The 13,503-nt window shown below is 27.9% G+C and overlaps 1 protein-coding gene across 4 annotated transcripts in view; it reads left to right on the forward strand.

Annotated features, from left to right (window-relative positions):
• The first annotated feature begins 792 nt into the window (after nt 1-792).
• LOC107439224 (SAM and SH3 domain-containing protein 1) overlaps nt 793-13,503 on the forward strand; it is a 131,237-nt gene continuing 118,526 nt past the window's right edge. The window contains exon 1 of one of the 4 annotated variants that reach the window (XM_043044430.2): nt 793-937. In XM_043044430.2, coding sequence (XP_042900364.1) covers nt 923-937 — 15 coding nt within the window. In that variant the 5' untranslated portion in view covers nt 793-922. Of the gene's footprint in view, nt 1,129-13,503 lie in introns of all 4 variants that reach the window. The other 3 variants (XM_043044429.2, XM_071177061.1, XM_071177059.1) reach the window with 3 other exon arrangements.

Here is a 13,503-nt window from a genome sequence, read left to right on the forward strand (position 1 = left end):
TTGCCTAATTTTTTTTTATAATTTCAAACTATTTTAGTATCTTTTAAAAATAAAATTTTAAATTGAAAAGTTATTTAATGCAATTTAAGTTTCATAAAAATAGTTCATTTTATAAGTGTTAATTTTTCTAGTTTTGCGTAGTGAATATATATTGAATCGTTGAATCAGTTGAATCTTTTTCAATCATTTGAAGTTTAAAAAATATGCAAAAATTATAACTATGTGTTTTATTTTAATTAAAAATGAGTGCGGTTCTTTAACATAAGAAAAGAGAGAGTGAGAGAAAAATTAAAAAACATTACTTTATCAATAATCGCTTTAAAGAATTTTTCTGATTGAAAATTTCTCAGTAATTCTTCCATATTAAAAAAAGTCTTTAAAATTTATCTGAATTAAAAAAGAAATCTTAAATAACTCTCCAACTTGAAATCTGTAACTTTATTTCAAGCAAATAAAAATAAATAAATAAAAAAAAATTTTAAACATCAAATGGAAAATCGAAACAATCCTAAAAATTTATTAAAATCGAAATTCATTATGATAAAGTTTAATCTATTAAATATTTTTTTTGATAATCTGTTCACAAATTACCATATCATAGTTGCCTGTGCACGCATACTAGGAAAAAGTTTGGGAGATAAGTAACAAAATGTGTGCAAAAAGCTTTACTATCTGTTTTTGTAATCAAAATCTCTATATCAAAACAAAAACTTCAATCGTTTATCAAAATAAAATCAGCAGATATATCGCCAAATGTGTTGCTAGTTGGCGCCAATTCACTTCCACATTTGTCTCCACGCTGTCTTGGTAGACCGTGCGCATCTTTTTTTCCTCAGTACAGAATATCCCTTGCTCATGGAACGATACGGAGGATTTATCTTGCGCCTCTCTTTCTCTAAACAGTGATCAACAAACGATTTAGATGCCCCTGAAAAAGGTTAGTGCGTCATTAGTGCCAATGGGAGATGTATTTTTCTCATGCATAATAGTAGATTAATCGAAAAATAGCAGAATGGATTATTGTTATATGTTTTTATAGTTCGTGTGAAAAAAATTTGACATATGTTGTGTTCTTACCGGTGCCACCGACAAAAAAACAAACAAATTATTTGTTAAGATATTAATCAGGTAAGGTTGATAATTTTATTTGAATGTTATCGCTTGATGCACGATTATGCATGTGACAACGTTGTTTTGGAATGGATTTCTCGATTTTCAGTTTTTATGAAGCATGATTGTTCGTAAGTAAAAGTTCGTGTGCATCAATATATTTATTATTTTGGCATTGTTCTTATATTATTTAAGTTTTAAGCATTAAATATTTGCTAAAAAGTTTAGTTAATTTTACTTCAAAAATGTCGTTTGACTTTTATTTTTGTATAAAATTTCAAACGATTTTTTTCCAACAGTTCGAATTTCTGGCTTCTGATGTATATTTTAAGTTTTTTATCGCTCAAATATATTAAAATTTTTAGATTCTTATGTTGTTTTTATTGCGATTATTTTGTTCCTTTATCATTATTATAAATCCTTTCTATTTTGTTACTGTCGTGACATTTTTATTTCTTCTTGATTCCATAAATTATCTTGTTTTCTTTAATATTAATATAATTATTTTTGCTACTTTTGCTACATTTTAGATAAATGTTTTTGTAAATTTCAAATATATATTTACTCTTCTTATTAACACATAAGTATAATCCGAAAATAGGAGCATACTAATATTGATGATTATGTCACAATCTCATGACAGCATACATAAAAGCAATATTCCTTTAAAAAAATTAATTTAGAACTCTAAGTTTTGCTTTTAAAGTATTTCTCAAACACGAAAAATCTAAGAATTATGGAGCTAAACCTTTAAAAATAGCTTAAAACCGTTAAAGGATAAAACCAATAAAACCTCAGTTAATCGGTATTATGAATAAACATTAAATTATAAAATTTTATTTAATTAAAAATTGTTTAGGGGCTTTTATGATCAAAATTATAAGTCAATGATAAGGAAAACTAGCAAACATTGTTGGTTAAAGTATTAAATTCAATTTTCTATAGTCAAATTTATCATTCAATAAAAATATAAGTAGGAGAAAATAAAAAGCATGTAGTAAAAAATAAATATAAGTTGCTAAACACGTAGTGTGGTGGACAGAAGCTCATATTGTTTTTCACAACTTATTTCAACTGTAAAAGCAGCTTATATGTAAAAAAGATGCATAAATATTTTTAAAGAAGCATATGAAAACTATTCTGTTTTGAAAATATAGGAATGTTTTGAGAGAAGATAATTTTTAATTAATTTTTATTGTAATTAAATTAAAATATCAATAAACTGTCTGAAGCACCCAACTGAAGATTCGTGAAAATAAAGAAATTATACTCTGCCAGTTGCACAGAAAATGCAATTGAGTCAATAGAATATAGGTAATAAAAAAATATGATGGATGTTTTTGGTCTCAAATTAATTATTAAATTATCAAATTAATGGACGTAATAATAATGAATAATATCATTAATTCAAATATAAATATCAAATTAATAGACGACGAAAATAACTAAACTAGAATAAGCAACGCAATAAATATTTATTCAATATTATAATTGTTTTTAAAATATGTTTTGTCTGATAATGCAATACTTAAAATTAAAACTACCTGAAGTTTTTGTGAATAATATTTTAACAAAAGAAAGATTTAACAGTTCACCTGCATTTGTTGATTTAATATTTCTTAATGTCAAATAAAAAAAGTGTAAATATGACGTGGGATTGTTACTATTTATTTACACACTTGAAATTTACCTTTTGATGATTTTGATTTCATAGAATACTTCTCTGTGCACGGTGAAAAATATTTCGGACAAAAATACCTTACTATATTGTAATGACATTCTGGTAAAATAAGCCATAATTCTGGTTATAACACCAAGATAACACCATACATTTGATAATTTTCCCATTCATATGGTAAGGGTTTACCAGAATTTTGGTTTCCGAAATTATTATTCTTTTACCATACAATTAGTAAATAATACAAAACTGGAACGTCAATTTAATCGAATAAATGGTTTTTATAGCAAGCTTTGAGGTATTATGATAATTATACCAAATTTTATTACATTTACCAAATTTTATCACATACTATTGAAACCATTATTTCATGCTAACGCTTCATCAAAACGCTTTGATAAAAATTAGTGAGAATTTTTTTTTCTCAAAGAGATAATTATTTCTCAACAAATTTTACCATAATTTGTTACTTTTGGCTATACTTTTTGTTTTCTGATTGTGAAATAAATTAATAAAATCTTAAATTACAGACTATCACAGTAAATAAATTAATATAGGACTCTTTTTAAGTAGTTATTACTTTATTTTTAGATCATTCCGTTCATTAAATGGACAAAACAAGAACTAGGGTGAACTATGATGAACGAAAGTTTATTGAAAATAACAGTAAAAATTAAATTTTATGTCAGAATAGCCCGAACGATCGTTTTTGCCTCGAATGGCATTTACTACTTATGTGAACCAGTGTTTGGGTTCTCAACATCTTAACTTTTTAGGATAACAAAACTCACTTAAAACCTCACTAAGGTGTAGATTTTGATAAAATTTCATTATTATTTTTTAATATTTTGTGATGTTCCCTACTTGCAATACGAGAAGAGAACAGAATGTGCCTAACCATGTAATTTAAATGGATACCTGTTGGATTTAATTGGATACCTGTAAACGACGTCACGCGTGTGTGTCGAACCTGATTGGGCTCTGAATCGACAAATACCAAGATTCACCTACGATGACGTTACTTACAAGTATCCAATTGTATACAATATATGCTCCCAATATTTTGTTCAGGACTTGGCCACCAAAGATCTTTGAATGCCAAGATTCGGGAGGGCTGTGGAAAGGTTTAGTTCCCTTAATATTAATTTTAATTTTTTGCGTAATTGGGTATAATATGAAAATAACACAACTACTTCGATTTAGTAGGAACAACATATGACGCAATGCTAAACGAATGGAATTTAGTTGTTGTTTATTTTGTACACAGAAACTTCTTGGGTTATAACGTGTTTTAGTTGTTGTTGTTTATTTAGTTGTATTTAGTTTCAATAACTTTTCTTTATAATGCAATAAAATCTGGCGAGCAGCTATTTAAACGATCGAACACTTCGTTTGTTTATTTGTGGCTTGAAGTTAGGCTCGCAGAAAATGCCGTTCATGGGTTAAATTTAGTAGGAACAACACAAACTGTGACGTAGGCTATATTATACTCAATTCGCTATATCTCGAGAACTTTTTAAGCGAATCGTAAAATTTTTGCACACAATTATAATTATAATTTTTAAAATACAAGTTAAAGCATTTGCTTTTTCCCTTTTTCTATTATAGCAGTAATGGTCTCCAAAGGTGCGAGAAAAAAACTTGTTTCTTTTTTAAGTATATTTTATATTTTAAAGTGAAAATAGACAGTCAATTTTTGAGGAAATGATATATTACTTTACAACTTAATTTACAACTTAATTCGCGATACTTTTACCAACAGTGTGTGAAATAATTCTTAATTTGTTAGAATTCACATGCATTTCACGAAATGACGTCATGAAAACAAAGGGAAAGACCAACACAGCGATCGAAATAATTTTATCGATTGCGTGTTAATTTAAAATTTAGTAGTTGCCTAAGTGACAAGCGACGTTTGGAAAAAATATTACATTCGTGCCTTTCGTCCTGTCAAGAGAAATGAAACTTTTCCATTATAAAAAGTGTCTAGGATTTTTAACTGTGTTTTAACGTTAAGAAAATTATTATGTTTTAGGAAAACTGCTTGATTTATATTTACAAGTAGTCATTTACATATTTTTATTATAAAGTATTTTATATAAATTTAATGTATTTAAATGAGTTAACATTATATCTTTTGAATGAAACACATTTATTAATTCAATACACTATAAAATAAAAAAAACAGAGAAGAAATAAATGGATTGAGTCACTGTTGGATCTCTAAGTTCATGTCAGCAACAACAGAAATGAGTTTATATAGTATGATAAATAATTTTAAAAAGTCACACATGAAGTTAAATACAAAAGAGTTTAGAAAATTTTAATGTAACTCAAAGTTTCAAGAGTGGCGAGCAAAAGATCAGAAAATTTATATTTTTAGTTTTTTTTTTTTTTTTGTAGTTTCATTTTTGCTTGGATAAGATTATATTTTTTAAAAAAAAGACATATTCGAAACAATCTACGGCTATTAAAAGTTAATTCAACTATAAAAATAACATAAATATACCTCAAAATTTAGCTGAACGTACAGATTTTAAGGAACTTAATCTAAGAATATTTTGGGGAAGCGAAATACATTTAATGTGTACATTGCATCTTTGAAATATATGTATTCGATTGCAGTATTTTCGGTAGATGTTCAGCATAACCAATTAGAATCATGTTCAAATAATATAATCCTTGAAACAAACTACCTTAAAATATTTTTCTATGGGAAAAAAATTAATCATAAAAAATTGCAAAGATTTGTATTTTGCGAGGACTTTCGAAAATTGACACATACTTCTGATATTTAATTTACGGGCTTATAATTTGAAATCCTAAACCGGGCCCTGTGATGGATTCTAAAGAATCAAAATGTTGAATGAATACATTGGACATCTTAATTAAAATTGTGTTTTCCAGAATCTCTTTCTGCATTGATGTATTTTAATGTTTTTAACAAAGTAAAGAAAGAAAAAGGAGGAAGCGAAAAGTGACTGGTTGTTTATTTAATTTGAGTTGCCCCTTTAAATTGTTGACACGCCACGCTGCGAGTGGTTATTTTTAGATCTAGCAAGCCTTGTGTCTAGTTCAAAGCAAGTTAAATCAGTCATAAAATCTCTAAAATATAACTATGAAAAATGATATACGTAAAAAAGATAAAGGTTGTATAGAATTCATATGATAAAATATTTTCAAAATTAAATAGAAAAATTTAAAAAAAAATTTATCTTTTCTTTAAATATTAGTCAAGCCATTTGTATTTTGAATTTCAGCACGGAGTAAATTAAAGCACTTTGGCGATAAATAATGAAACACGAAAAATTTCACGAAAAATGTTCTTATGCTAGTTGTGTCCTTTTTGTTACAAGCGCTTAGGTTTTTAAAAAATTATACAGTGCGAAAAAAAACGGACCACCCGGAATAATTTTTGATCTAATGATCCGAGTTTCACGTTCTAGAACCTCATACTTCCAGGCTAATTTCAAATACATCATTGCTCACTTCGCTTGATTATTTTCAGACAATTTGAAAAAAGTTCAGAGAGATGTAGGCTTAATCGTAAGTAGACATATTAAAAATTTATTGCAATAAGTCTAAACAACTTCTGTCTTATTCAGTAATTTTTTGCGAATTCTCTAATTAGCTTGAAGGACTCACGGTCGATCAAGGGATTCGCCTTTCAATGAGGTGACTCAGATCTGAATCCAAGCGATAGCTGACACTGACCACATTACTGGCATAAAATATGTCCTCTGCATCATAGGGGTCATGAGTTGGAATACCCCTGCTGTCCTAATAACCGAGGGAAGCTTTCGTAGTTTTCCTCTCCTTGTAACGCAAATGCGGGTCAGTTCCAATAAAATTCTCCGTTAACGCTAGCTTGTATCAAAGCTTGATCCAGGTGTTTAGTTGTCCACTGGGTTGAGTTCAAGATGACTAAGCTACGGAACGGATGAATTGAATATTAATAGTCGTAAACCTAAAAATGGTTCGGTTGTTTAACACGGGCAATTAAAATCTAAAGGATTATAAGCTGATTGTAATAAGCTTAAATATAACCAGATGGGTTAGAAAATACTGAAAATTTTTCCAATTAAGTATAACGCATTTAAAAACGATGTAGACATTTGTAAAAAGCCGGATATTTCAATTACCTTACAACATGAATAAAGCTAGGAATTTATTTTTTTTATAATTTTTATATCTACCTGATCTGTAATTAATTTATTCAATGTCAATGTGTTAAAAATGAAATAAAAAATATTTACAGAATATTCTTTTTTTTTATTACCATTTCTGCGAACTAGGAAATTTAATATCACGGACATTGAAGTAACCATCAAGTCGATTGTTTCTAGGTCGGCGCAGGTCACCTTGCGATTGGCTAATGTCAACGGATATGGAGATCGGTTTTCGTGAGAACTTAGGCTATTGTTTTCATTATCATCGCCCGTTTTATGCCGTTTTTTGTTCTCTATAAACTGTGTGGTGAATTCCCAAACATGGATCCATCATTTATTTACCTTCCTTTTTTTTCGCCAAATAAGAAGATTACGTGTGATTAATTCACATCCTGTTTTACATGGACTAAAATACAAAAGTTGTGGAATAATGATGAGGCGTACACCTGGCGAGATATTCAAGACTATTTGAATAAATGCAATTAAATCTTTAGAAGAATTCGAGCACCTTTAATGAAAAGTAATTATTTAATTACTTGAAAAATTGAAAGATTGAATATTTATTTGAAGAACTTTAAAATATTTATTGGAAGTAATTTGAATATTTATTTGAAGTACTTAAAATATTTATTTGAAGAAACTTCTTAAGAAATTTAAAAAAAAATCAATGAAATAATAGAATTAAAACTAATATTTTCTTAATTAAAGTTACTGTTAATAAAAGTCACTGTTAATAAATCATACTGTTTTTATTATGTTTAAGAATTTAATTTTGTTAAAAAAAACACGAATGTTCATAGCTTTGTGAACCACGGAGTTTAAAATCAAACGAATACTTTCTCTCGATTTAATTTAAAATCTTTAATCAATTCTTTAAGAATATCATTCATTTATTTTAATATTTAACTAATAATCTGGAGAAAACCTGCAAAAGTGCAAGAAAAATCTATTTTTCGCCCGAAAAAAAAATTCTGGTAAAATTTCTTCATCGTATGGTACTAACATTTCTAATTAAGAAAAAATAAAAAAAATAAAAAAACATTATTCTGGTAATAAAAACTAAAATATAGGTTGTTTGAAGCCTCCATTTAATAATTTTTCCTTTCATATAGGAACGATTAAATAAAAATTCTGGTTTCTTAAAATTATAGTTCATATCACCACACATTTAGTAAAAAATACAAAAATGAAAAATAAATTTAACTGAGTAAAGGGTTGTTATGCTATGCTCTAAGGTATTATGATAAAATTACCAAATTTCGTCACGTATTATAAAATTATACTTCATTGTTAATTTTGCTGAAATCATTACCTAAGTGCTTCTGTAGAAATTACAAAGCTTTTTGTTGTTCCCGTATAGCCATAAACACGGTAAATTTTACCATATTCTTGGAGTTTTGATCTTATGCTTTTCTCTTAGTTCGTTTTCAGTTTCTTACAATAAAATAAATTTTAAATTTTGTTTTAAAACAGTGTATCACATCGATTTAAGAAACAAAAAAATTAAATTACAGCTATAATAAAATAATTGTAAATATAATATACGGTAAGTAAATGAACTAGTGTTTTGCAATAAAATAAATTTTAAATTTTGTTTTAAAACAGTGTATCACATTGATTTACGAAGCAAAACAGTTAAATTACAGAAATAATAAAATAATTGTAAGTATAATTTTATGGTAAATAAGGATAGGTTTGTTAACCGATAAAATATATTTAAAAAAATTGTAAATGTCAATTCGGTTTTATCCTTTGGCTACCTACCTCCTGACAATAAAATCGTTTTCATAATCTACCTGATTAATATTCTATAAGATCAAGTACTTATGAAATTTATTGCAATATAAAAAGTTTGTTGTCATGCAATTATGAATGATAAATACGTAAGCAAAAAAAAGAGTATTTTTAATTAGTAGTAATAGTAAGAAGAATATATGTCATGAAAGCATAAATCTTACTATTTCCTAGTCAACAAAACTAGTTTATTTGCATAGTTCAATGTTATCTTCTTAATCAATTTATTAGATCATTCAAATCAGATTTCGTTGTATACTAAAGTAATTAGAGCTCATTAGATGAAACCATTTAAAAACCTCAAGGAACAAACGCGCCAACTTTGGCGCATCAACCCCAAACAATTTACAACTCAATCAACAAAATTATTATTCAGTGATTTTTCTCAATGATGTGCACGAATCGTTGTTAGGAAATGAAAATTCCTTTTTTTCACAGCAGTGCACGTTTGGCTACGAAAATGGACGGTTCATCATCCTGTTATGAGGCCAAAACTTCTGAAGAGTTTTGGCTATTTCTCTCTGATGGCTTGGCGCCTGTTTGTTGTCGATCAAATAATGCCTGAAGGTTTTCATTTGTTCGCTAATGAGATGAATCTAATAACTCATCTTTGAACTTGTGGTTATTTTTTCACGATTTTCCTCTTTAGTTGAATGAATGCTCGCGTAATGAGAATACGTTTTCGCGAATCTTGAAAGAATGTTCATAATATTCAAACTATCATTCTTAATCTGTTCAAACCTCGTGTGCGGCATACCAGGCACTAACTTTAAAAATATACAATCATAATCACGATCATTTTTGTTTTAAAGAAATTTTTTTGCTTTACTACTTCATTATTATATTCTGAATTGTAATTTCGTGTTTGCTTGATTAGCGATGACATAAGGATTCATGGTTGAATTGTTTTTCGTTCATCACCTTATACAGTTTCATGACATTTTGTTTTGAATAATAATGTAAATACTTTTATCTTTCTCGAGTTTACAAGTAATAAAGGCGCGAAATATATATATATANTTTCACGGTATTTTCCATAAAAGTATCCGGATATTACTTAATGTTTCATAAAAATTAAATAAAATTTTTTTTAAATATTGATACAGAATTGCGATATCACACCTATGTACCAAAGAAAAAACTCTTTATCTTAAAGTTTCAACTAAAAAAAGGAATTTAACATCATTAATCCTTTTTTACCGATATTTCTTCCTTCCATATGTGCACCATGCACCGACATCAATCATATCATATAACTCATATCTCATACTCATATAATATTATGCACCAGTGGTACCTTTTTCCTACAATATTATATATCAGTGATACCTTTACTTTTCGGAATTTTTTTTGAATGGAGCATTTTTCTACGATATTATATATTGGCGGAACATTTTTTTTTTCTTTTTGCAAAATTAGTCCTGCAGTTTTACAGATGGATTACACTATTTCTTTCAATATTTTAAATGTAAGACATCAATATACGATATTGCAATTAGTTAGTAATACTTTTATTGCGATATCTCGTATTGAACGTGAACTTTAAATTATCATCTTGTTATTCTAATACATAAAGTTCTCTTAGATAAATGTCTGTACCGAAGTAACAAATTTTTAAGTTTAGTAACAGTTACTTGTTCTTTCCCTTGCATCGAAATAACAAATTTTCAAGTTTAGTAATAATTACTTGTTCTTTATCTTGGTTGTCTGTACCAAAATTAACGATTTTCACGTTTAACCATTTGGCGTAAAATGCTTATTAAGCATATTTTTCCTTATTTTGTAATTGAAGTCAAAATAACTGAAAAAGCAGTTAAAAAATAATATTTACTATTTTAGTAATTTAGGGTTATAATATACAGCATGAAACAACATTTGTTTTTTTCTATTCTAAAGGTAAAATCTTCCAGACACGGCTCCTCACATCCAAGGAATGATGTTTTCAATTTGCACCATCACTTACTCTCAGTTATTTAGATTTAATAGAAACAGTTATTCATCAATGAATTTTTTTCAATTTACAAAATTAGTTTTTGAAAATTGTTTGAATATGAATGAAAAAATTGTTTTTTTCAAACTATACTTTTAATTTAGATTTTATATCTTAGTAGAAATATAATTCGATCATTTAACAGATTATTTTAGTAACTATGTTAGACTGTTTACCAAATATATTTTTGCTTTTAATAAGAGCGGCAGAAAATATATATAAAAGGGACACCGATTTACCCCATCTGCGTTAATAAGAGTTGGTTATCTTGGCTGTCTGTACCGAAGTAACAAATTTTCTAGTTTTGTAACGGTTGCTCTTTTGTAATACCCAGAAATTACTTTTTGTAATAAATTGAACTTATTAATTAGTGTCGTCAATATTTTCATTCTCATACATAAAAAAATTAAATAAAATATTTTTATTTCGCTTAATTTAGCAGTCAATTATTAAAAATGATAAATGATTTCCACTTTATTAAATATAAAAAGAAAATAAACTATACATACTCTTAAAGAAGAGTAGTTTATTAGATATAGAGTTTAAAACAAAGCATTCCTTATTATTAAAACCCTTACTCTATTTTTAATTTTATATAAAACTAACATCATTTATTTATACAAACAAATCTACATCAAACGCGCGTTCAGCTGATTAGAATATTTGATAAGAATATCAAAAATAAAGATATCAAACGATTGTGTGCTTTTAGGTCATTTGCGTGTAAGAGTTTGCTCTTCAGAAGAATTAATTCTCACGTTTACCATCTTCGAACTTTTTTATCACCGGAAAAAAAGTCTAATAATAAGAGAGGAAACCAAAGACGTTTTCTTTTACGTCTAAAAATAAGCGAAAACATCGTGCCTAACTTTCTTTACTTACATCTAAATAGCCTCATATTCTCCGGTGTGAGAATGTCCGGATGATAAAGAACTATATTTCTACGCGAATTCATATTGCATCACGCACCAGCGCTTTCACTTTAGTAAGTGACCCGGTTCTTGAAGAATTCTTCGAAAATTAGAAATCGTATTCGATGCGTGTCTTATCGCTTATAGAATGTTTTCTCGGACCAACGGCCTGATATTTAGTTCATATTACTTTCATACCATAAATGTTTCACATTGATTTTAGAGTGGACATTTGATTCAAGTGTCCAGGATATCCTGATAAAGCTTTTTTTCTTCTATCTTTCGGTGTATCAACTTCAGATTTCTTTTTTTCTTTCTGGCGATATCTGTAACTAATGGCTTATTCATTATCTCTTCAAAGAATGAGTTTTTCTATTTGACATGATTGGTTCTAAACGAGTTATTAAAGATTAGGTTTTTTTCCCTTCCATCAAATTAGTAATTAGGTCTCAGTTTAGTGCGAACAAAAAAGATTCTTTATTGTGGGCCATTCCAACTCATTTCATTAAGCTGATAACTTTTTTTTAGAACATAATAGTTTGAAATAGTCGAGAATTAATAAATGCATTTCTTTCTTTAAAAGAATTGGTTTTATATTGTTATTATTTGATGAAATAAACTTGCTCGTTTAAATGAAATAGGACACGCTCCTGTAACTTGAGTAGAATAGAATCGAATCTAAAATTGCCTGAGGTAGGGAAATGTACTTGGGCACTTGCACTCAAAGAAGAAGACAACCCATACCCAGGCACATCGCCTATGACGTCTGCACCAGCTAATCTTTATCAGCTATAAGGAGTATTGAAGTTGAGCTAAGTTTCCCCATGTAACTTAACATTTTAATGAACATTAAGTTAATTAAATACACAGCAGTGTAACGCATCGAATTTGTAGAAATATCTGCTTCTAGTCTACTTATTTTACTTAACTTAGATTTATTAATTGTTTATGTATTTTATTGTAACCGTGATATATTTTTGTTTTGTGTACCTGGCAGCTTCGATGCACAATAAGTTTATGTTCTACATGGTTTCGTGTCTGTCTTTCTGTTACGTTTTAGCGTAAATATATAGAGGTAGAATTAAAATCTTTGTGAAAGGATCGTTTCGAAAGAATGTAGGCTGTGTCACTTATGAGAATTGGTACTTGACAAGCTTGGCTTACTTGAAATAGAACGGAAACAACAGTTGCTAACGTAAACAAATGCCACATTTCAACAACCCATCATGATCGAGATACCTTACACTACGTCACTTGCAGCTATCCCATTTTACTACATATTTCTGAACTCTGGTGTCTAATTACTAGGGATAAAAGTTGAGAAATACGGCCCTTATCTGAATAAAAAGTATAGTTGAACTATATCCCCACATATTTCAAATCCATCAAAAAATAATTTGTAAACTGATATTTGTTTGTTAGTTGTAAACTAATTTCCAAACGTATATTCTAAATTATTTGAATGTTTCATCTAAATTATTATAAGTTATATAGACTTAGACACAAAATGAATGAAAAAAGCATAACATTAAATTTCCTAATGAAGATAATATATACTTTATTCTACGTATGAATCAATCAAAACAACGTGAATAAAGCTCAAATAAAAACACACCCAACTGTACTTCAATAGTTTCGATTCTGTAAACAGGAACCTTCCTCAGTGTTGAAAAACAAAATGTGTTTCACTGAGGTCAAAATGTTTTCACACTAAGAAAGGTTTTTGTTTATAGAACCGAAAATGTTATATGTTTATTTTTATGACTTTGTGCTTTATAAACGTTTCGTTTTTTTCCGCTTGATTCGTAACTCTAAATTAATTTAATTTTAAATATCTGAATCACTTCATTA

The sequence above is a fragment of the Parasteatoda tepidariorum genome, chromosome 2 (genome assembly GCF_043381705.1).
Source record: "Parasteatoda tepidariorum isolate YZ-2023 chromosome 2, CAS_Ptep_4.0, whole genome shotgun sequence".
Lineage (NCBI taxonomy): Eukaryota > Metazoa > Arthropoda > Arachnida > Araneae > Theridiidae > Parasteatoda > Parasteatoda tepidariorum.